Source organism: Prionailurus bengalensis, chromosome E1, assembly GCF_016509475.1.
Source record: "Prionailurus bengalensis isolate Pbe53 chromosome E1, Fcat_Pben_1.1_paternal_pri, whole genome shotgun sequence".
NCBI classification, from domain to species: domain Eukaryota; kingdom Metazoa; phylum Chordata; class Mammalia; order Carnivora; family Felidae; genus Prionailurus; species Prionailurus bengalensis.
This window is the reverse complement of record NC_057347.1, coordinates 55,566,148-55,589,699: the sequence shown is the minus strand read 5'-3', so window position 1 is coordinate 55,589,699 and position 23,552 is coordinate 55,566,148. Positions and strand designations below refer to the sequence as shown.

The 23,552-nt window shown below is 56.9% G+C and overlaps 1 protein-coding gene across 11 annotated transcripts; it reads left to right on the top strand.

Annotated features, from left to right (window-relative positions):
* The first annotated feature begins 297 nt into the window (after positions 1-297).
* Positions 298-23,549, top strand: FBF1 (Fas binding factor 1). Of its 11 annotated transcripts, XM_043585610.1 has the most exons (31): positions 300-591; positions 994-1,049; positions 1,569-1,654; positions 2,207-2,234; positions 3,375-3,416; positions 4,697-4,790; positions 5,558-5,618; positions 6,573-6,623; positions 8,142-8,283; positions 8,762-8,839; positions 9,398-9,517; positions 9,870-10,008; positions 10,145-10,278; positions 11,587-11,686; positions 12,738-13,196; positions 14,495-14,593; positions 14,953-15,041; positions 15,205-15,263; positions 16,063-16,218; positions 16,342-16,442; positions 16,567-16,773; positions 17,546-17,653; positions 17,733-17,872; positions 17,964-18,082; positions 19,095-19,217; positions 19,303-19,488; positions 20,135-20,311; positions 20,402-20,539; positions 20,630-20,747; positions 21,652-21,761; positions 22,353-23,549. In XM_043585610.1, the coding sequence occupies exons 3-31, from the start codon at positions 1,652-1,654 to the stop codon at positions 22,434-22,436; spliced, it is 3,465 nt and encodes a 1,154-aa protein (XP_043441545.1). In that variant the 5' UTR covers positions 300-591; positions 994-1,049; positions 1,569-1,651; the 3' UTR covers positions 22,437-23,549. The 11 variants fall into 11 exon arrangements, 10 of the variants coding, with proteins under 10 accessions (XP_043441536.1, XP_043441538.1, XP_043441545.1 ...); XM_043585601.1 differs by having other exon boundaries at positions 298-591; positions 3,375-4,790; positions 20,402-20,747; XM_043585603.1 differs by having other exon boundaries at positions 298-591; positions 994-1,059; positions 3,375-4,790; positions 20,402-20,747.
* Positions 23,550-23,552: the final 3 nt, after the last annotated feature.

The following is a 23,552-nucleotide window of genomic DNA, read 5'->3' as shown; positions in this document are numbered from 1 at the left end:
CATAGACACTTCCCTAAGTTTCGGGGTGTGGGATCCGTAGATAATTGTTGATGGTTTCACACGTCAATTTTCCAGTCTTAGCACATTTCTCACGTCCTTCACCCGGTCACGAGTCAGCCTTCGGATGAGTGCTGAAGGATAAGTGTTCGGTCTTGGAACCCAGGTCCCGGCAGTCCTGGAAGGAGGACCAGAGGAAGAATCCGACCGGCCTTGGAGCGGGCGCCCTCCATTCTGTTAACAGGACCACAAGTGGCGTGGAGGCAGCTCCTAGCAACGCGCCGGGCCGCAAACAGGCCTGGCCTCGACTAACGGCCGCGACGGGCACTCTGGGAGATGTAGTTTATCTTGGCGTCCCCTGCTCCTCTGGCTCCGGACCTAGGACTACAACTCCCAGGATGCCTCGAGGCTCACTTTTCTTCCGAGGGCCGCGCAACTGAGAGATTGGCGTTCGCGGGGCTCCCGACGAGAGACCAGGGCGAGCTGGGCTCCAGTGGGGTCCTGACCAGCGGCTATGGCTGGGACAGGCCCCAGCGGCTGCGCCTCTGCGGGGAACGGCGCGTAACCCGGGGGATTTCAGGGGCTGGGAGGAGAGTAGGTGGCGCTCGGGTTGAGCTGGGGTGGGCGCGTGGAGGGGGTGAAGCAGGGAGGGGCGCGGAGTCTCCCGACCGTGGAGCGACTCCCGGCGGGCCCTTGCTAAGGGGCGGGCTCGGGATTTTAAAATGCCAGACACGGACGGAGTTGGCTGAGCCGAGGCGATGACGCGATGGTACTCTGTGGCCCTTTGGCCTTTGCAAACTTCTCAGAGATTCCCGCGGTCTGGGAGGCTGGGACAGGATCCCTAGGAGATGGAAGAAACTCCTGGATGTGATCTATGAGACAAAACGTGCTTGGACTTGTAGGTCGTGAAAACTGCCATCACAAAGAAAGAGCAACACAAACATTCAGAGTGGCCCCTGTACCTAATCCTAGATGAACTTTGCATTCTATTAACAGGACCGGCAACACCAGAGATGACCCCCTCCGACTCCTTTCTTCCAAGGCATGGGAAGGTCTGTCTTGGTAATTAATGGTCAGGATGGGGAAGGAGAGAGTGACAGTCTGAGTAAAACACTTCTCTATTAATGGGCTAAGTCGGATTTACAGTTAGCCTGAAGGGGAAAATTTCTGCCATTGGTGAAAATAGTGTTAGGGAGTAAGCAGCCTCACATCCACTCTTTGTGCTGAATGCTGCCGAGAAAGTAGTCATGGGTGTTGGCGGGGAATGCCTAGTGGCCACAGTGAGTGGCACCCACCTTCCTCCTGAGATGGGTACCCATCATCTCCTGCATCCTCCTTCAGGGTGAGACATGAGGACCACCCCACCTTATGTGAGTAATCTCAGCTCATTAAGTCATCCAGAGCACTTTGCTTCTCATCTAAGTTGCTCTCCCGGTAAAGAATTCTTAATTTATCGAGCTAGGTTTTGACCTCTCAAATGAGTAGAGAGACAGAAGCCTTGATGGGCCTTGGGCCCAAGCCCTGTTAAAACTACATTGTTTTTAAGCAACCACTTGAATTTTCTTCATTAGGGAGGATGAGCCTGATGTGGGCAGAATTCAAATGAGCTGGACAGCACTGTGAACAAGCTACAAGCAGCTCCCAGAGTCTTGAGATGGTAGGCAGAATGCAGACGCAACCCTACATTCCCCGCCCCCCCCCAAGATCTTGACTGCATGGGGGACTTTCGGGGCTGGCTGACAAGGACCAGGATATGGTCCCAAGAGAAGAATGATGGGAAGTAGAATTGATATCTGATTTACACAATGAGCAAGACTTCTGAGCCTCTGCATGGTCAGCTGGAAGCATTTTTAAGTGTCTCTTGCTGGTGTGGAGAAGTCAGGGACACAGAAGAAGGGAAACCCTTCCCAGTTATGTTACATCCTGCCCGGGAGGGTTTGCACGTGGCATCTGGAAATCAGGGAAGAGGGAGACTTCTGCCCACCAGATGGCACCCACAGGGGCATCCGTTGCTGGTTAGTGGGGGCTGTTTCCATGCTCCGAATGAGTCTATCGTCTGAAACTCTAGGAAAGTATAAAGAGCTTCTGTCTCTAAATGCGATTGGTGCTCCTTTTCCTCTGGTGACTTGGCAAAAGCAATTTATTCTGTATTCTCAGTTTCAGCCATGTTCACTGTTTAACTTAGGGTTTTTTTTTTCCCCCATTTTAGGCACCAAAAACCAAAAAGGGATTGAAAGGTGAGTCGAGGGGTGCCTGGGTGGCTCAGTCAGTTAAGCGTCCGACTCTTGATTTCAGCTCAGGTCATGATCCCACAGTTCTGAGTTCGAGCCCCATTTTGGGCTCTGTGCTGACACTGTGGAAGCTGCTTGGGATTCTCTCTCTCTCTCTCTCTCTCTCTCTCTCTCTCTCTTTCTCTCCCCCCCCTCCTCTCCCTCTCTCTCTTCTTCTCCCTCTCCCTCTCCCTGTCTCTCTGCCTCTCTCCTGCATGTGCTCTCTCTCTCTCAAAATAAATAAACTTAAAAAAGAAGAAGAAAAAGAGAAGAAAATCCTTGTTATAAAAAAAAAAAAAAAAAAGAAAGAAAAGAAGGTGAGTGGAGAAATGGAACATCAGCCTTAAGCCAAAAATAATTTCCCAACCTTTCATCCACAAACAACTTGGACGTGCCTGTAACTTGCTGATTTTGCCATAATTACACAGGTGGCTCTGGTCTGCCTAGGGAACTCCCTGTGCTGCCTGTCGGCCCTCAGAGTAATCCGGAAATAAACAAGGGATGGGGCTTGGGAAAAACTTCTTGTTGGGCTCTGTATCCAGAAGTATACAGCTGGGATTAAGGGTGGTAAAGGCATTTAAGCTGGATTCGAGAACTAATTCAGTGTTTGTACTTTGGGTTTCCCCCATGTGCCTCCTTTGGAAAGTGGCCGAGGAGGTGTGCCTCCAGACCAGTTCTGGGGGGAGGAGGAGGTCTCAGGTGGAAGGATACAAGGAGGCTGTTGGTGTGAAAGAAGCTCGTGTGTGCCTAGAAATCTTGGACACCTTTTCCAAGGAAGCTCGCCGGGCTTTATTCAGGGTCTGGAAGACTGGCTCGTTGGCCAGTGTGTCCCCTAGGATGTCGGTTCTCCTGAAAATCTTCAGCATCGTCCTTTGAGAACGTGATTTTTGATTTCTACCCTGGGGTCTTTCAAGAAGGCATTGTGGTCTGTTGCCAGAGAATCAGGAAACACCTCGTGGCCAGCGAAGAGAGAGCTGGGCCCAGGCCCCCGCATCTGAGCACTCTGGTGTTGAGGAGTCTGGAGCTGGGATGAGGTCTCAAGATGTGAAACTTGTGAGGACGTTCTTGTTTCCTCCTGAAGTCTTGCTGCCTCCTTTTCTGTTCTAGGCTCCATTGATGATGTCCTCGGGGACCTCTTGGGGGATGAGAGTAAGTGCCCCTTTTCCAGAATCCCCTGCTTTAGGCTTATCCTTTTTTTTTTTTTTTTTAATTGAAATCTAATTCACATAAAATTCACTCCCTTTAAGTACACATTTCACTGGCTTTTAGTGTGTTCACAAAGTTATACAACCATCACCACGGTCTAATTGCAGAACATTTTCATCACCCCGTAAAGAAACCCCATGCCCATTAGCAGTCACTCCTTACTCTCCCTTCCCTCAACCCCACTTATTCACTTTCCTTCCCTATGGGCTCGCCTGTTGGAGACGTGTGGTATAACATGGAATCACATCACCCATGGCTTTTGCGTGTGGCTTCGTTCACCCACCGTGGTGTTCGCGAGGTTCGCCTGCACCGTTCCTGTCTCCATTCCTTCCTGTGGCTGGACGGTATTTCGGTGTGTGGACGGACCGTGTTTTGCTGATCCGCTCCTGAGGTGCTGGACATTCTGATGGTTTCCACGTTCCAGCGTGGCTCTGATGAATAACGCTCTTAGGGACATTCATGTACACGTTTTTGAGTGGCCATGTGTTTTCAGTTCTTTCGGGTGTCTACTGAGGAATGGAATCACTTGCATGGTAATTCGATGTTTAACTTTTGAGGAGCCACCAAAGCATTTTCCGTCTTACGTTCCCGCCAGCAGGATACGAAGGTTCCAGTTTCTCCATATCTTCACACAGGACTTGTTACTTTGTCTCTTTGGTTATCCCCATCCTAGTGCATGTGCAGTGGTGTCTCATTGTGGGTTTGATGTCCATTTCCCTGATGACTCATGATCCCGAATCTGTTTTTTATGAGTTGATTGGCCATTTGCATTTCTTTGGAGAAAGGTCTAATCAGCTCCTTTTTGAAATTGGGTTGTCTGTTGACTGTTGAGTTGTAGGAGTTTCTTATATATTCTGGATACGAGGTCCTTATCCTGTGTGTCCGCATCTGCCCTGAGGAGCAGGGCTTCAGGGTCCTGGAACGCTCACCGGGGACAGCCAGGCTGAGGCTCCCCGCACCCAGCCCAGAAGAAGCCATGGATCCCAAGCCCTGTGTTCGGCCAAGAGCTTTGGGTGGCGGAGGGCATCGCTCTCTCTGCCTTTCCCTGCAGTGTGGTGGGGTTGGGCTCTTCATCCGGCACCAGTTGGCTTTCAGGGTTGACCTTCCTGCAAGAAGGTTTTTCTGGGGAGCTTGGTGGGGAACTCTCAGTCCTTTTCATCTGGACTCCAGTTCCCTAGCCAAATGGCACCTCTTCTGGTGTGTGTGTGTGTGTGTGTTTCCAGTGATACTACCCGAGGAGCCTGTGAAACTAGCTTCCCGAGCCCGAGATGCCATGGCCGTAACCCAGGCGCTCCCTTCTTCAAGGGCTAGAACAAAGTAAGTGCAGGACTGGCTTGGGTGGCTGTGGCCCCTTCGGTCCAAATGCTCTTGCCTCCTCACCCCGCTTTCCACTTCCTCTCTCCCCTACTTCTGCTGTCACTGATTTCTTCCCTTCTCCCTGTTCCCGGTCCGTGAACAAGCCTGAAGGGTAGAAAGAGAACTGACCAGGGCTCAGAAGTCCTGGCTGCTAGTCCTGCATGTACGACTTACTGTGTGGTCTTGGGTGATTGCTGAACCTCTCTGAGCCTCAATTTTCTTTCCCCCAGAATAAAAGAATTGGCTTTCAGATTGCTTATTCTTCTAAAGTGCTCCTGACCATGGAGCGATGGGAGGGAGTTTTAGGAGTTCTCCACCCTCCACCTTCATCTTGGCCAAACAATTCTGTTTTTCTCTCTTATCTGTTGCTTTGAACAGTTTGGTTATTTATTTTTTCAATCTTGTGGCTGTTGTTTTTTTTTTTTGAAGTACAGCTGACACACAGTGTTAAAATACTTTCAAATGTACCGCATAGCAGTCGGACAAGTCTGTAGTTATCCTGTGCTCACCACGAGTGTTTACCGGATTGTCTTTAAAGGGGCTCTCCTGCTTTAGAAAAAGTGAAAATCTCTGCCTTAGGTGGCCTGTGAAATTCCTTTGAGCAGCTCTGTCCTGTTCTCCCGGAGAAGTCTTACGGGTTCACTGGTTACTCTCTAAGCTACCTTCCTTTCTTGGAATCAGTTAGTGCCCTGGGGTTGCAGGTGGGTCCCAATTCCGCATCTTTGCAGGTTCCTCCTGGAAGACTGTGCCTTCAGCACCACAGCAGGCCTGACAGGACCTGATGCTGAGGTGAGCCTGGCCCACCCTACCCCCACCCTCTCTGCTTATCCCTAAAAGCAGCGAAATGGGTGGTGGCTGGGCGGTTTCTCACAGAAGGGTTTAGTAGTTTCTGCAAAGCCGGTGTGTGGTTTTTTTGTTTGTTTGTTTTGTTTTTAACGTTTATTTATTTTTGCGACAGAGAGAGACAGAGCATGAACGGGGGAGGGTCAGAGAGAGAGGGAGACACAGAATCTGAAACAGGCTCCAGGCTCTGAGCAGTCAGCACAGAGCCCGACGCGGGGCTCGAACTCACATACCGCGAGATCGTGACCTGAACCGAAGTCGGACGCTTAACCGACTGAGCCACCCAGGCGCCCCGCCGGTGTGTTTTTTAAAATGATACCCAAAGGCCGCCAAGTGGACCCCATTGTGGACCCAACATGCTTCTCCTTCCTACCAGTGAGATGCACTGGAGAGCAGAGCTTGTGTTGCCCTTTGTAACTGGGCCTCCTGTCACAATAAGTTGATTTATTTTGAGAGAGATTGAGAGAGAGTGTGCGAGCAGGCCAGGGGCAGAGAGAGAGAGGGAAAGGGAGAGAATCCCAAGCAGTCTCCACGTTCATCACGGAGCCAGACACGGGGCTCAATCCCACAAACCATGAGCTCGTGACCTGAGCCGAAATCAAGAGTTGAACGCTTAACCTACTGAGCCAACCAGGTGCCCCTGGGAAGTAGCATAATTTGAGCCCATTAATGAAAGGGTTCTTTCCAGTTGGGAGGGACAGAAAGCGGCAGCACTTTCTGGGTCTCCACACCTGGGGAGGTTTGGCTTCCGACTACCCTTAAGTCCCAGGTGAAGGCAGGACCTCCTATCTGTGCCGCACCGGCCGAGCTCTGCCCTCAGAGAAGCAAGGCCACAAGGAGCTAGACCCCCGAGCTTTGGTGGTCCTCGACTAACACATCCTTACTGTCCTGCGCACTTAGATTTCAGACATCTCAGACGCAGACCCGCAGGCTCTCCTCCAGACCATGAAGGTAAGGCACCCGCTTGCACAGCTCTGGGACCCGGGGCAGGACCCAGGTGTTCCATGCCAAGCCTTTCTTCTCCCTCGTGGTTCTCCCTCTGCAATTCGTGTTTCTGAGCCCTTTCTAGTCAAGAATGGAGCTCATCTATGAGCTGCTGCCCTCCCTGTCCCTCTGGATAGAAGTCTGTTTTCCTGGTTTATAGAGATTCGCTACCCAGAGACACCTTCATGCGATAGGCCCCTAGTGCAGTGGGGCTGGCTTCCTCCCAGAGACTCCGGGCTGCGACCCTGTACCAACACCACCACTGAGGGGAGAGGAGGAGAGACTCCTCTAATGCTGCTTCTTAACTGTTTGTATTTCTTTCCACATCCCCTGCCAAATACCCTTCAGTCTGGCTGTGCTCTCGTTGGATCAAGCCCCAAGCTAAGCTTGGCAATGGAATTTTAAGACCTAAATTCTGTACAGTTTATAAGATAATCTTCCAAGGTGCAGGTGGCCTGGCTGGGGTCTGAAACCTTAGGTCGCCTCTGCTCCCCCCTGCCCTTCCGTCGAGCAGCAGTCTCTTGCCCCTCTGGTTAACCCACGTCCCCGGCGAGCGTTTGCTTTCAGCCTTGGGGGGGGGGGCGGGAGGGGCCGAAGAATCAGAGTCTGCTCCCTTCTTGACTCCATAGTGAGCCTCTTTAACCTCATCTTGAAATCTCTCTTCCCCGAGGCCAGCTGGCTGGCACCCTTGGCGGCCACCCCCAAGTCCTCTGCCTCTGCTGCCGGCGGGGACTCTTTGAGTCTCACGCCAGAACCACAAGCTGGGCCCCTGTCCCCCAGCTTGCTCTGCTTACCTTTGGTTCAGTTTTCTCTCCCAGCTCACTTCGTTCCTGCGTAGTTTTCTCGTTCCCCTTTGTCCCTCACGCTTCTGCCCCCGGGCTGCCAAGCATCCTCCCAGATCGAAGTCCTCGTCCCCTTAAGAGGATCAGCATTTGGCGAGTCTGTACCAGGGGCCGTGGTGGCCAGGAGACGCTTGGCTGGGTGCCTAGTGGCTTGTGTCATCACCAGAGAACCTTCACTGACCCGGAACAGCATCTTCATCACGCTCTGCCTCTTCTGACTCAGGCTCTTCTGACCCAGGCGGGCTAAGGACTCCTTGAATGTTGCCCCGGGGCCCCTTTTCACAGCCCAACCCCAGGATCATGCAGTTTTGTTCCCACCATAAATAGAGCTTCACCGCTTACTGAGCCTGTGGGAGAAGCACCAGCAAACAGGTTTTAGTGCCCCTGGCCGAAATGGTGGTAGGGGTACCATCCGAGACCAGGGGGCTTATCAGGGACCGAGCCAGTGGAGACTTTGTGCTTCGGCCTGGCCTCTGGCCTTGTTCTCTACCCCTGTTGGGGTCAGTTCCCCAAACCAAGTCCCCGTGTGTCCCCCGTGCAATATGGCGGCAGTGTCACCACCAGGCTGTGCAGAGCACAGGGATGTTTAGCGGCCACTAGCCAAGCACCCGTGGGGATTCCTCCCTCCCTCCCGCTTTTCCAGGATCTGGACGACATGGATGCCGATCTCTTGGGTCTGAAGAAGTCCGATCCGGCCTCTAGCAAAAGAGCTGCAAAGGGCTCTGGGAAAGAAGAGTTGCCTAGTCATCCTAAATCTGCCGGCCTATTAACAGCCAGTGAGAAAGGCGAGTGGGAGAGAGCGCCTGGTGTCTGGACATTCTGGGGACTTGGCAGATACTCGGAAGGGAGCTGTCACTGCTGTGGGTTTTCTCTGTGGGGGGGGGGGGGGGCATTTGAGTGTTTGTGGTGTGGGGGGTGGGGGGACAGCTTCCTTCTGCCTCCTGTGGTTCCAGTGCCTCTAAGTGCAACATGGCAGCTCCTGGAAAAACCACCTGAGTTAATTTGGGGAATTTGGTGGTAGCCCGTGTACCTCCCAAGTCTGTGACTCTGTTTGAAGTGATGACATGTGACGGAGGGGCGGGAGGTGGCCTCGGACCACGTTTCCCTGGCAGAATCCTGTGGGAGAACAGTCTCCACGGCCATGAGCCCTCAGCACGCCCAGAGAGAAGCGCACACCACCCCGGGGTCCCTGTCACGGTGTGGCAGGACCTTGGCTGGGAGAGGCCCAGGCCCGTGACCTTGCCTTCTGTTTGCTTCTTGCAGGAGACACCATTCCTGCCAAGAAGTCCCCTCCCTCTCCCAGCAACTTTGGGCATCAGTACAGGAAGTTTTCCTTCGAAGGTACCACAGGCCCCGTGGTCACGCTTCTGGGTCACTTTGGTTTTAAGAGTGGAGGAACCTGGGTAATGCCTACTTGCTTGCCCAAGGTCAGGTTGCCACGCTTGTCAGAGGAGGAGCAGACAGCCGGTGCCACTGGTTCAAGTCCTCAGGAATTCAGGGAGGGACCGATTGTGTTGTAGTGGCTGGGAGACTGGAGTAACTTATTTGCAAGGACTTTGAAGCCAGACATCAAACTGAAGGTTTTATAAAGTATAAGAATTCCCTTTCCTTTTCCAAATGCACAAACATTGTATTTACCTCACTTCTGGTGCTTGGGGACATTTCCAGAAGGCTGTACAGACAGCAGAGTTGGGGCGGCGCACAGGCAGTTCGGGGCCCGCCATGCTGGACTGCAGGCTGAGCCCACTCTCCAGCTCCCTGTCTCCTTACTGAGCCTGGTCTGTGTCCTCTGGGGTGCTGAGCGGCCTGTTCGTGTGTGGGAATAGCTAGAAATCTAGCAGGGCTTGTTCTCTGAACGAAGCGTGCAGTCTGACTTGTGCTTGCCCTTCTGGCCGTGAGACTTGGAAGACCCATTGGCGGGACTTCTCTCCGATGATGAGGAAGGAACCACCAAGAAGCCACCCAGGACAGAGAGTAAACTGGCTTCCGAAAAGGGCACAGCCCCAGTCAGAGATCAAGGTAGGGAGGGTGGGCTTGTGACACGTCCTGGGGTAGATGCAGTGGGCAGCAGGCTGGCTGGAGTCTGCAGTACAGAGCCGGAACTCTGCCAGGCCAGGACCATAGCCCTCAGATGCTGGACCAAGGGATTATCGGTCTCTCCAAACAGGGAGGTGGGATGCGTGATGCTGGGCTGGGGGGGGGGGGGGGGGGGGGGGGCAGTCAGGTCCTATGGGCAGACCGGACATGTGCAACGCCTGCTGTCACACCCAGAGGTCCGGGTTACAGAGAAACACCCCCCTCGACCCATTCAGACAGCACGGTTGAGGGCATGGTGGGCCATGGGCCTTGCGCCCCGTGTTCTGTGTTCTAGGTCCTTCTATTCCTCTAACTCCTGGGGACACCCCGGTCCGAAAGAAAGAAGAAGTGCTATTTGATGAGGAGGATGACATCATGGCCACCCTGGGCTTTGCAGACAGCCCCACAGCAGAAAGGAAGCAGATGGGAGACCAGTAAGGGTCCTTATAAGTAGAGAAACGCTGGCCACACTTCAGGTCCTGGGAAAAGCTAGAGAGTGGGTCCAGTGACGCCCCCCACCCCCAGGAGCCCCTCATGTTCACGTGCTCCTGCGTGTGTCCCGTCCTGCAGGGAAGGGCCCCGTCCTGCTCGCTCCAGACTGGATGAGCTGCTGGGTCGGGGGACTGCCACCAAACTCCTGGCTCGCCCGGGCACTGGGGAACACAGGGAGTTCAAGCTGGACAAGAAGTTCCAGAGGCCACAGGGTGAGGAGGCTCGTGGGGTAGGGGAGGCGAGGTGGGGGACCCCTAGACCACATTTCTACCACAGCCCATAATAACAGATAAGCTTTACAGGGCGCCTGGGTGGCTCAGTCGGTTAAGCAACCGACTTCGGCTCAAGTCATGATCTCACAGTTTGTAAGTTCAAGCCCCGCATCCAGCTCTCTGCTGTCAGTGTGGAGCCTGCTTCAAATCCTCTGTCCCCCTCTCTGTGTCCTTTCCCTGCTTGTCCACATGCACTTTTCTTTGTCTCTCTCTCTCAAAAATGAATAAACATTAAAAAAAAAAGGGTTTTTTTAGAAGCTTTACATCACACACACATTATTATGACTAAGACAAAAGTGTCACGAAATAACAACTACCGTGTTCAGCATTCTGTTATTTTTTATCTGGGCACTACTTGATTTATAAACACATTGGTTGTGACTCATTAAATCGGCTCTGGCTGGGGCGCCTGGGTGGCGCAGTCGGTTAGGCGTCCGACTTCAGCCAGGTCACGATCTCGCGGTCCGTGAGTTCGAGCCCCGTGTCGGGCTCTGGGCTGATGGCTCAGAGCCTGGAGCCTGTTTCCGATTCTGTGTCTCCCTCTCTCTCTGCCCCTCCCCCATTCATGCTCTGTCTCTCTCTGTCCCAAAAAAAAGTAAATAAAAATGTTGAAAAAAAAAAATCGGCTCTGGCTGATGGATAGCAGCTCACAGTTTGAAAATCATCATCCAGACCACGGTTTCTCAAAGCGTTGGCCCATGGGCCGTGTGTTGGGAGTCATTCTCAAAACACACGCGGCTTACCGGGCCTCATCCAAAGGCTGTCTGGGGCAGGACCCCGCCAGTGCCTCCGTCACCACTCCCAGATGATGCCCTGTGTGCCAGACCCCGAGACGCTGGGCTCACGCCCAGCGCTGTACCCCTGCCTTTCCCCAGAGCGGCCTCCTCTTTACTCACTTGCCTGACACATCAAGCTGCCGGTTCAGGTTTTTTTTTGTTTTTTTTGTTTAACATTTATTTAATTTTGAAACAGATAGAGCATGAGCAGGAGAGGGGCAGAGGGAGAGGGAGACACAGAACTTGAAGCAGGCTCCAGGCTCTGAGCTGACAGTGTGGAGCCCAACGCAGGACTCGAACTCACGGACCGTGAGATATCATGACCTGAGCCCAAGTGGGACGCTCAACCAACTGAGCCACCCACGCGCCCCTGCCAGTTCAGTTTTTGTTGTTTTTTTTTCTTAAACAGTGTTCTGCAGCCACAAAAGAATCTGACTCCCTTGCTCTAGATCACAAGCCTCTTCATTTTCAGACAAAGAAGATCCCTGGGGTGATGAGGACTTCACCTTTGGGGCCTATCAGCCCACTGTGGGCTCCTGCGAGGGCCGACAGTCCCACCGGCAGTCGGTCAGGTAAGCAGGGCCTGCTGGGAGCTTGGTTTTGGGGGCAGGTGCCCACTGGGAAGGAGGAAGTGCCCCAGTTTGGGAACCACGGCATACAAGACGGAGGGGTGGCACCCTGTGGGTGCTGAAGGAGAAGAGGGGGTTGCCCCGTCCCACCCACACAGGCCCGTTTCCTTCCAGCCTCCTTGGAAGGAAAAGCAAGAGGGGACCCCAACTCCGCCTGGAGCCCTTAAAGCCACAAACAGCTAATGTCAGCAGATCTCCCCGAGGAATGTCCAATCCCTGGGGTAGCGAGACCGAGAACCTTCGGTGGCTTCTCACACCCTGCTCCCCAGGAACTGCTCTGGGGCCCGCCGCGATGCCTGGCCGCAGGCTCGTCCCAGTGTGCCATAAAACATTAAGTTAGTGGATAGAATTTTCTGAATTTGGGGTTTTCCTCCCCATATAGATGTTAAACTTTATGCTTTGAAATGATTTCAAACTGACGGAAAAGTTGTAAGACCGGTACAAAGCACTGCCGATCCGTCGCCCAGACTCAGCAGATGTTGGCGTTATGCCATGTTGGCCTTTTCAGCCTCTTTGTATCTGAATAACCCGCCACACACACTGACATTTTTCTCAGTCCCCGGGTGTTCTTAGACCTCGCAACCCGCTGCCACTGGCCAGTGACACTTCCAGGCAGTGGCCAAATAAATGGACAGGTAATAAAATGTTAATGGAAAACCTAAAACCACTTGACCCAACTGCATTTTCTCTGGACAAGTGTGCCCACGGCTGTGATTTGGTCCTGTTTGCTGCAAATGAAACTGTCCCCCGTTCACGTCGTGGAATTGAGGACGTGCGTTTGATGGTGTTCTAGTAATGGCACTCAGCTGGCCACTGCCCTGCCACCCAAGCTGGCGTGGGCACTGTGCTCAACGGGGTGTCGGGCTGGCTGCACAGAGCCCCGGGGAACCTCTCACTCACAGTCACCCCCAAGCAGCGGAGGGAAAGGCTGGTCAGGGGGCTCGCGGGATGGACGGCTTGCCCTGCCTTAGACCTCCTCCTCTCTGTCTTGAAGTAGGTTCTCAGCAGAAGGTGGCGCAGGCCCCAAGGGAGAACCAGCCTCCAAACGGAGCACCCCAGTGGCCGCCAGCCCCACCCACCCCAAGAAGGGAGGAGCTGACTGGCTGGGCCTGAAGGACGAGGACCTGTTCCCTCCCTCCCCCACCAGAGAGGCTCAGAGGGGAGGGGAGGCGCTCTCCACTCCTTCCGCGCCCCCTCCCAGGAGCCAGCACTCTGCCCCAGCTGGACTGCCCACCTCCTCTCCGGGGGCCAAGCCGGCTCCAGAGGGTGCGGGTTTCCCTGCCAAAGCCGGCCAGCCTTCACAGCTGGGAGCATCGAAGGAGAAAGAGGAAGAGGACTGGCTGAGCTATGCCTTGTGTCGGAAGAAGTCCCGAGGTCTGGCCCGAGAGGAGCACACCGAGGCCTCCAGAGGCCAGCACTTGGTGGGGGCAGCGGGCAGTCCCCCTTCCAGCAGGTACAGGCTTGGGCTGCTGCCTAGCGGAGGGAGGGCCGGGCGGTGGGGGGGCGGGGGCCCATGTCGGCGCCTCGGTCACAAGTGCCAGCCCACATCGCCTCTTAGCTGTGCCTCTCTACTTACCTGGGTGAGGCAGAGAGAGCGTCCGGCTCCCCGCTCTTGCCCAGGTGCAGACATGAGGGGACCAGGAGGTCGTTGACGCACCCTGACTGCCGTGTGGACAAGGGCTGACTTGATCAGGCAGGGAAAGAGGGTGCCCTGATGTGACGAAAGCACGGCCATCCTGGTGCCTCTGAGTAAGGGCCCTGCTCCCAAAAAAAACCCAGTGTCTAAATTTATTGGCGCCTCTGCTGCCCCGAGCTAAAATACGTGACGTGTGCTGGTGCTTTGGGGGAGTGTGAGAGAAGACGGTGGCTAAGGGGCAACTCCTGAGGAAACCCACTGAGCGGAGGTCTGTGGGGGCAGGATAGCCACCGACCTCCGAGGGCAGGAGGGTAAAAGGGACCAGCAAGACCGGGATCATGCAGAGGAAGTAGCAAGATGCTGTGTGGCCAGAGCAAGGAAGAGGTGAAGTGGGCAGTTGCGTGACAGGCCAGGAGCATAACCCAACCCTGGGGTTGGTGTGAACGAGGAGGGTGGCTTTGGCCTCCATCTGAAACCAAGAGGAAAGCTTTCCCCTGACCCTGAGAGCCAAAGTGGATGGGAACCACGGACAAGAGAAGAGAGGAGCCCAAAGGGAGCTGAACCTGGCAGGAGAGTGAGCAGAGCCCCAGTATAACTCAGCAGACCTACATGGGCCAGAAAAAGGTCTTGAGCTTGAACTCGAACTTAACTCTGGTGTCTGTAACACCTCGGTTGTCACTACTTGCACTGTCAACACATGGTCAGTGCCATTCACTGTGCCCTAGCAGGCACTGGGGCCAAGAAGGGGTACTGGAGGGGCGGGGCGCCTGGATGGCTCAGTCGGTTAAGCGTCCAACTTCAGCTCAGGTCATGATCTCATGGTTCGTGGGTTCGAGCCCCTCATCGGGGTCCATGCTGACAGCTAGAGCCTGCTTCAGATTCTGTGTCTCCCTCTCTGTCTGCTCCTCCCCCCCCTCGTGCTTTGTCTCTCAAAAAATAAGTAAACATAACAAAAACAAATTGAAGAAAGAAAAAAGGGTGACTAGAAGGCCAGGGGCTCAGACTGGGGCTCAGGGAATGGCTAACCGCTTCGTGCTCAGGCCGTGTCCCCGCCCAGCCACGTCCAGTCTAACCTGAACCTTCTGCCACCTTTGCTTTAACATTTGCTTCCTCAGCCAGCCTGTTGCCAGCACTCAAGGGGTCAAGCAAGCGACTGCTGGAGGGTCCTCAGGAACAGCGGCACACAAGCCACCGGCAGGACCCACCACCTCAGGGTGTGTCTGCGGGGGGCTGAGGGTGGGGGAGAGGCTGGGTCGGGCCTGCACGGGCCCCTTTCTTCAGAGATGATGGGCAGCCGTGCTGGGCTGTTGGTCAGCTTGGCATATGGCATTTAATACCTTATATCAGGCCCGCTGACTAAGGGGACTCAGAGCCAGGTCCCCATCTCCTCTGCCCAACCAAGACTGACTCTTAGTAAACTGCCAGCCACCAGGCCTTTCCAGTCAACTGTCTGCACCTGATGTTCTCCTTTACTGCCCACGCCAACCCTCTTCGTGCTTCTCTGCGTCCTACACAGCAGGCTGTTCATCTTGCCACCACTGACCCCCCCCCCCCCAATCTCTTGTGTCCTCAGGTCCCCCGTGACTTGGAACCAGGCTGCCTTGGCCCCCCGTGTCGGTGACCCCCAGAGGGGAACAGCCCGTGGAGACCTCTCCAGCACCGGTTTGTTTTCTCCTCTGTGTGGTGCGTTACCTCTGGAAGCGGCAGAGGCACTTGGCGCTTCTTTCGGGGCCCGGGAGACAAGCAGGGCTGGACTCCCAAATGCACACGCAAGACCTCCGGTCTCTCTGGGCCTCCTGCTCATTTCTCCGCTGTTGATTTTCAGAGGCTGCAGCCTGCTGCCCCAGCTCCCGGGAGACCACAGGGCCTTCTGTGCCTGTCCAGGTAGGGAGGGCGGACAAACAGGAATAGGCCTCAGGCCCGCGGGGCAGGGGCCACAGCAGCCTGTCAGGAGTCATGTGTCAGGATGTCGGACGGCTCACCAGCACACCCCCCCCCACCCCCGCCAGCACTTTCCTCAGCTTCTAGCCTTGCCGCTCTCAGGCAGAGTTGGGCACTAATTTTCCGGCTCAGGGAGGGAATTAGAGATGGCACCCAGGCAGGGGCAGCTGGGAATACTCCGGTCAGAAAGCAGGGCGGCAGGCATCCCGTCGTTCCGTCTCGAAAGCCGCCTCCATACCTGCCACCGTCCCGCTGCCGCGCCACCTGTTTCCCAGCCACCTCTGAGCCCAGCTGCGAGGAGGCCACAGAGACATTTCCCCCAGTAACCCAGAAGCACCTTTGGAGATGGTGGGTAGTGGACCACCCGCAGGAAGCAGGGTAGCAGCCAACATTTGGACTTCGGGCCCACGGAAGGTTGCCAGGGCCGGGAGCTTTTGTCACAGCTGAGGTGCTGCCAGGGCTCTCCCGGCTGTCTAGGAATCTGGAACATCTGCTGGGAGGATGTTGTTCGGAGGGAGGGGGGAGACCCGTTCTAACCAGACCCAGTGGGGAGGTGCAGTGACTGGATGACTCCAAGGCCTCGCCCTTGGCCTTTTGGTGCCATGTCTTCGTCCCCGTCTGCAGCCACAGATCAGGCACAGGGGCCAGGAGGCCTAGCAAGCTGAGAGCCAGAGGTAGCTGGGCTCACCTGAGTCCCTGTCCCCTGCCTAACCCCAGAAACATCTCCCGCCCTCTCCTACAGTCCCTGTTGCCAGAGTCCCTGGCACGGAGCCTGGTACCGGGCACAGAATACCAGAGGCAGCTCCTGGCTGCACAGGTGCAGCTGCAGAGTGGCACTGCCGAGCTCCAGGCTGACCTTCTGCAGAGTCAGGCCCGGCTGGCAGAGCTGGAGGCCCAGGTGAAGGGCAGAGGGGCCACGGGCTGGGGGGCGAAGCTGGGGCGGAAGGGTGTCCCTCTGAGGGCTGGAAGGCTCCCCCCGGTGTCCCAGAGAGCCCACCGCCCTCCCTCCCGCCATCTCCAGGTGCGGAAGCTGGAGCTGGAGCGGACCCAGCACCAGCTGCTGTTGGAGAGCTTGCAGCAGCGACACCAGGCAGACCTGGAGCTCCTCGAGGGTGCTCACAGGTACCCGTGCTCCTCCCACCTGGGCATCCCGAGGCTCGAGGCCTGCCTGAGCTGATGTACTCAGAGAGGTCTTGGGCATCTGCCCTCGCCCTCTAAGCCCCACAGCTGCATGCTTTGTTGGCAGAAGCCATGTAAAGATGCTAGAAACATCGTACCAGCAACGGGAAGAGCGGCTGCGGAGGGAGCACGAGGAGCTGTCGGCCCGGTATCTGTCGCAGTGCCAGGAAGCCGAGCAGGCCCGTGCCGAGCTCACGGCCCAGCACCAGCGGCGTTTGGCGGCCGCCGCACAAGAGAAGGACCAGGAGATGGAGCGGCTCCGGGAGCTGCAGCGGTGAGGGACAGCGATGAGGGGCAGCGGTGAGAGACAGCGGTGAGGGGCAGCGGTGAAGGAGAGACCTGGGGCGGGCAGGCAGGCAGGCGGGGAGAGAGCCGGCTTCCAGGACGGCCGGAGGAAGTGGAGACCCCTGGCAGAGGCATAGCAGCTCAGGCTTGACCCTTTCTTTTCCATGTGAGAACCAAGGCCACGCACAGTGAGCCATCGCCCCTTCTCAGGGGAGGGCCCACCACCCCTACAGCAATGGGGCAGGTGCCCCTGCAGGCCCGGGGGGTCCCTGACTGTTTAGGTAAGTCCTGGCAGCAGCAAGAACCTGAGGCCCTAACTCAGCACAGGTCAAGCCCCTCACCTGCCAGAGCTCTCGAGTCTAGAGGGGGTTTGCAGCGTTGTGCCTGCCGTGTCCATCCCGCTGATGAGATGTCCGATCTCGATGAGAGCAAACTAAGAAGGGGTCCGTTAGGGGAGCCAGTCAATGCAGGCAGAGCAGGCCTTCTAACACATCTCAGATTGGCCAGACAAGAAGAGGCTGTGCACGCACCTGTCTTTTTTTTTCTGTGGAAAGTGTCCTTTGCTGAATAGCAGAAGGAATCTCCCCATTAGAGTGGATGTTGCATTGAGGTCCCAGGACAGATAAGGATAAGGAGCCAGGGAAGCAGAGGCAGCACCTGGAGGAGCAGAGGAGGAGGAGAGCCCAGGAGCATTGATGGCCGAGCCCCCTCACTCGCAGAGCTGCCCCGTGCTCACTGTGCCGCCCCCACGGTCCCCTCAGGGCCTCCATCCTGGAGATGCGCAAGGACCACGAGGAGCAGCTGCAGCGGCTGAAGCTGCTGAAGGACCGGGAGATTGATGCCGTCACCAGCGCCACCTCCCACACGCGGTACGTGCGCCGTCCGGGCCCGGCCCAGCCGAGGGGCAGTGCTGGGGCTCCGCGCCCGGCTGACCCGGTGCTCCCCCAGGTCCCTGAATGGCGTCATCGAGCAGATGGAGAAGTTCTCCAGCAGCCTGCACGAGCTGTCCTCCCGCGTGGAGGCCTCGCACCTCAGCACGGCCCAGGAGCGGGAGCTGGGGCTCCGGCAGCGTGACGAGCAGCTCCGAGGTACCGGGTGGGCCGCGGGGCCCCCCTCCCGCCCCCCCCCCCCATCTCGCCGGGCCGGCGGGCGGGCGCTAAGCCCCCTGCGGTCCCCCAGCGCTGCAGGAAAGACTGGGCCGGCAGCAGCGGGACATGGAGGAAGAGCGGAGCCGGCTCCAGGAGGTCATGGGGAAGACGGAGGCGCGCCTGACGGAGCAGAGCCGGCTGCTGGAGCAGGTGGGCCGCCCTCCCGCCGGCAGGGCCTGCGTCCCCAGCTGACCCCAGGGTGTCAGCAGTGCCTCCCTGCCTGCCCACCTCGCCTGGGTCTGTCACGGTTGTCTGGCCACTGAAGCCTGTGCCTCCTGAGCCGTAACAGATGCGTTTTCAAACTCCTGCGTATCTCGTACCAGCTTATAACATGAGAACGTTACACTGAAAAATTAAAGTCCAGTTAGCAGGGGCACCTGGGTGGCAGTCGGTTGAGCATCCGATTTCGGTTCAGGTCATCATCCCACGGTTGGTGAGTTCGAGCCCCACATGGGCTCACTGCTGTCAGCCTGTCAGCACAGAGCCCACTTCACATCCTCTGTCCCTCTCTCTCTGCCCCTCCCCCACTTGTGCCCTCCCAAAAAATAAATATTAAAAAAAAAAAAAAGTCCAGTTAGCAATAAAGGAGAAAATGTCAATTCCCCACTAGTCAGAGATGGCCCCTGAGGATGTCCTGGGCATCCTGTAGACTCATCAACATGTAGACATAGGTGCTCTTGTAGCGTGAACCATACGTATTCGGTTCTCCATTTGGTGACTTGATTAAGCCCCTGCCTCGGGCCAGGCACAGTCAAGCTTCTGAGCTCGTGCTTGTGTGGCCCCCGGTGCCCCGGCGAATGCCGTGTCACACCCGCCCTGGCACGCTCGCCTGCACGGTGGACAGGAGACGGGCAGGCAGCATGAGTAGCTGACATTTCAGGGAGCAGGGACGTGGCTGTTCTCGGGCCCTGTGGAGCGGCCCGGTGCTTCTCAGTGGCAGTTCCTGAGCCACCAGGCCTTGGTACGGTTCATCCGAGCGGCTGGGCCCTGGGAGCCCTGCTCAGCCCCCCTCCTTCTGTACCTCTCCAGAAACGAGGTGTTTGTGGCATAGTGTGGGAGGGGCAGGTGCGTTTGCACTGCTGCCGGGGGCGCAGTCGGGCCAGACGTGGGGGCAGGTGGAGGGTCAAGGGGGCATGTGTCCTCAGACCTCACCCACCCCCAGGAGCGATGGCGGGTGAATGCCGAGCAGTGCAAAGCTGAGTCCACGCAGCGCGCTCTAGAGGAGCAGAGGAAGGTCATGGTCCAGCAGATCGCCATGGAGCGGGAGGAGCTGGAGAAGGCCAAGGTGAGTGTAGCCACGCCACGCTCCGCTGTGATCCCTGCCATGAGCCCACGGACCCTCACCCCGTGCCCTTGCCCCCTCATCCCAGAGCGCCTTGCTGGAGGAGCAGAAGTCCGTCATGCACAGGTGTGGGGAGGAGCGGCGGCGCCTAGCGGCCGAGTGGGCCGACTTCTTCGCGCAGCAGAAGCTGAGTAAGGAGCGGGCCGAGCGTGAGGCAGAGAGGGCGCTGCAGGTGGACACCAAGCGGGAGGGCACCCTCATCAGCCTGGCCAAGGTAGGGCCCAGGGCCTCTGGGACAGCGGGGAGCTCGGCAGCCCTGCCCTTTCCTTCCCCCGGCCTCCCTGCTCCTCCGTCAGGATGTATTCACTAAGCAAAGAGCCTAGAGTGTCGGGATTAAAACAATGATCATATGATAAAAACTGCCTTTGACGGTCCTAGGTGCTTTATACACATACCCTTATTCAATCCTCACTGCATTCCCAAGAGTTAGATACTCTAAATTTTTTTTTTTTAAGGTTAATTTATTTTAGAGAGAGAGACAGAATGGGAACAGGGAAGGGGCAGAAAGAGAGGGACACATAGAATCCGAAGCAGGCCCCAAGCGATCTGCATGGAGCCTGACGCGGGGCTCAAACGCACGAACTGTGAGATCATGACCTGAGCCAAAGTCGGACACTTGACCGACTAAGCCAGCCAGGCACCCCATGACTTAAATATTCTAGAAATGAGGAAGCTGGGGTTCAGAGAAATTGGACCCCCGGTGAGGAGCGGCCCCGAGGCTTGACCCCAAGCCTCTCGGACCCCTTGCCCCACCACCTCCTCCAGAATCGGGGTGGATCAGAGCCGAGGAAACAATGCAGGGTGGGCCGGGGCGGTTGGTTCTGGAGAGGAGAAGGCAGCAAAGGCTTTGCTGTCTCCAGGAGCAAGCCGAGCTGAAGATCAGAGCCAGTGAGCTCCGAGCCAAGGAGGAGCAGCTGGCGGCTGAGAGGGAGGCCCTGGAGCGGGAGCGGCAGGAGCTGCGGCTGGAGAAGGAGAGGGTCAGCGCCGCTGCCCTGCGCACCAGGCTCCGCGCCGAGGAGGTGGAGAGCATGAGCCAGGTGCTGAGCTGCTCGGCTCCGGGGGCACAGCCGGGACACCCCCCCCCCCGCCCCCGCCCGGCACGGCTGACCCTGCCTGTCTCCCCGCAGGTAGCCTCGGAGAAGTTTGAGGAGGGGCAGCGGGCGCTGCGTGAGGCCCGGCAGGTGCAGCAGGAGCAGCAGGCGCGGCTGCAGCTGGTGCAGCGGCAGCAGGAGCGGCTGCGGCAGCAGGAGCAGCACGTGCACGAGGCAAGGCTCCTCCCCGCTCCGGCGGCCCCCACGGCCCCCTCTGGTCACCCACCCTCACAGCCACGTCCTTCTCTCTGGGGTCGGGGACAGGAGCACCTGAGTCTAGCCCAGCAGAGGCTGCGGCTGGACCGCATCCGCCAGGACCTGCCCTCCGGCCCCGCGGCGCTGTTCCCTGGGACCCAGTGCCCGGCAGCGTCCTGCCTGAGCGGTGAGTAGCTCCCAAAGGGCGAGGACGGAAGTGGGCTGGGCTGGGCTGGGTTGGGCTGCTGGGGGTCGGGCCCGGCTGCCAGGATCAGCCTCCCTCCGCTGGGGTTGGGGGGCCCGTGGGAGTCCGCTCACTAGTCCCTTGTTACACAAGTAACGCACGTCCGTTAGAGAAAGCAAAGTAAGACAGAAGAGAGAGGAACGCTGTTTTATAAAACATCCCTCTCTAGAGAAAACCACTTTGAACATTTGGGGTGTAGTGTTCTACACTGTGCATGTTTTTAAAAAATTTGACATCGTATGTTTTGTGCCTTGAGTTTTTTCATTCAGAAATGTACATACAGAACATGTTTTCCTATCAGTAATTAAACATTTAACCATAATTCCTCTTTTTAATATTTATGTATTTATTACGAAAGAGAGAGAAGCAGAGAGGGAGATGGAGAGAATCCCAGGCCAGCTCCACACTGTCAGCGTAGAGCCCAACTCAGGACTCGATTTCACGAACCGTGAGATCATGACCTGAGTCGAAATCAAGAGTCGGATGCATAACCGACTGAGCCACCCAGGCGCCCCCGATCATAATTCTTACTCAGCAGAATTGTCCATTATGCTCCGTGTTTTTTAGTGAGCTGTTTTTTGTCACTAAGATAAACACACAGCGGAGATGTTTGTACATACATCTCTGCACCTCTGCCTTATTTCCCTCGAGTAAATTCCTAGAATTGGACTTGCCAGGTAAGATCCCATGAACATTCTCAAAGGCTCTGGAGAGTTGGTGGAAGTGCCCAGAAGGTTGTCCAGGTTGCAGCCTCCCACGGTGGTGAGAAGGCCCCCAGGAAACCAGCCGCGGCTGTTCTGTTCTCCCACCTGGGCTGCGCCCCTGACTTCCTCCTTCACCTTTTCAGCCACTGTGGCTCCTGCCCCCACCCCCCTCGGGTGCAGCCGGCCACCCACCGGCCTGGGCCCCTCGCACCTCCACGCCAGGCTCATGCTGCTGAAACACACAGCTGAGCAGGTGAGTCTCCTGAGCCGCCACCGGCTCTGGGCCCAGGGCTCCTGGTGGGAGGCAGGAAGGAGCACGCCCTGGGCCCTGGGGGGTGCGGAGCCCCCACTTCACCCCAGAATAATAGTGCAGATTGCCTAGTGAGCATCTCTGAGACCCGTTCTCCAGGCCTGGTTCTGTGGGACGTAACTGGCATCCATCATCTCTGTTGAAGCTCACAGTAACCTTGCGACCGTAAAGATCGCAGCTATCACTTACGGAGCACTTCCTGCAAGCCAGGCTCCGTGGGAAAGCTGTATGTGCAGTTTGGGCCTCTGCCCTCCCCCAGCCCTATGGGCAGGTAATGTTATTATCTCCGGTCTATAAACAGGCTTAGAGAGGTGAAGCCATGTGCTAACGAGGGGCCTCGCCAGACTAAGACCTGGTCTGTCTCACTCACGTCCATGTCCCTGCATCCCCGAACCAGGGAGTGCGTGGGGAGAGGGCCCCTGAGTGAGGGCTGGCTCCACCTTGCTCTCGGTCCTGCAAGCCAGTGTCCCTGTTCTCAGAAGTGGGTACAGGAGGGAGCCAGAGGGGGACCGCTCAGCCAGCTCTGCCTTTCAGGACCGTGACTTCTTGGAGAATGAACAGTTCTTCCTGGAGACCCTGAAGAAAGCCTCCTACAATATGACATCCCATTCAGCCTGAAGGCTCCGCTGTCTCCTCAGCAAGGCCTCCAACCCTGGAAGTCTCTCCCACCGCCCCACCGGCTGCCAGCTCTGAGGAGTGGGTGCCCGGGGCCTGATTACAGCTCTTCCCGGGAACAGGGTGCAAGTGCGTTCTCTCTGAGCCCTCCAGCCAATGCCTGGAGCCTCTAGGGCTTGAGGGGCAACGGCCTCTGGGAGGTGTGGGGCTGACAGCAGCCCTACGACACCACACCGCCAGCCGCTGGTTCTCCACCCCCGACCTGCAGCTCAGATCCGAGACTCTGACTGGGCCTTGTGGACCTCTCCCTTCCTCAGCAGGCAGGATACTTTCACCTGGGCGTCGTCTTGAATGACTCCACAAGCAGCCTCCTGCCCCCTCCGAGAGGTCAGCAGAGCCTGCACGGGCTCTCCTCCCAAACTGGGACACGGGGTCAGAGCGCACATTCTGAAGGGCCTTCTACCCTCCTGGCAAGGAAGCGGGCGGTATTGTGGGGACAGGGAGGGTGTCGCCCACCCAGGTCTTGCCTCTCAGTATGACAGGCTCTCAGCCTCAGCCTCATTCCCAGCTGCCTGGGGAGCTGACCAGCCTTGCGCAGACACTGGCCTGTCGGCTTCTTCTGATAGGGCTTCCCAGAGGCAGGACCCAGGTGACGGTGGGGTGGGGTGTGGGGAGGGAACAGTAGAGAGGCTTCTCTGTCCTGTTCACCTGCTATGAAGTCACAGCAGATGGGAAAGAAGAAAGGGAGCGAGGGCCCCTGCCCTGGGAGGGTAGAGAGCACTGGGGAGCTGTGCAGGCCCGGACCGGACCCAAGCTGCCCCCCGGGGAGGGCGCCTTGGCACATTTCCCTGCAGGGGCCTCAGGAGAGGGGCGGAGGCTTGGTAGTTGTCCCAGCAAACCTGAGGATGGAGGGACTCCACTGACGTGACCACAGTTATCCTGAAGTGGCTTCCATCGGCCAGTGACTGGTTACCTTCCATTAGAGGACAAAGGGCAGAGGAGGACGAGGCGGAGCGGGTACGAGCAGGCGCATACGGGCTTTCAGAAGGATCTCCGTGTACCAACAATTTACAGCCTTCATCTTGGACCCATTAAATTGCTATATTCTTAACGACAGCA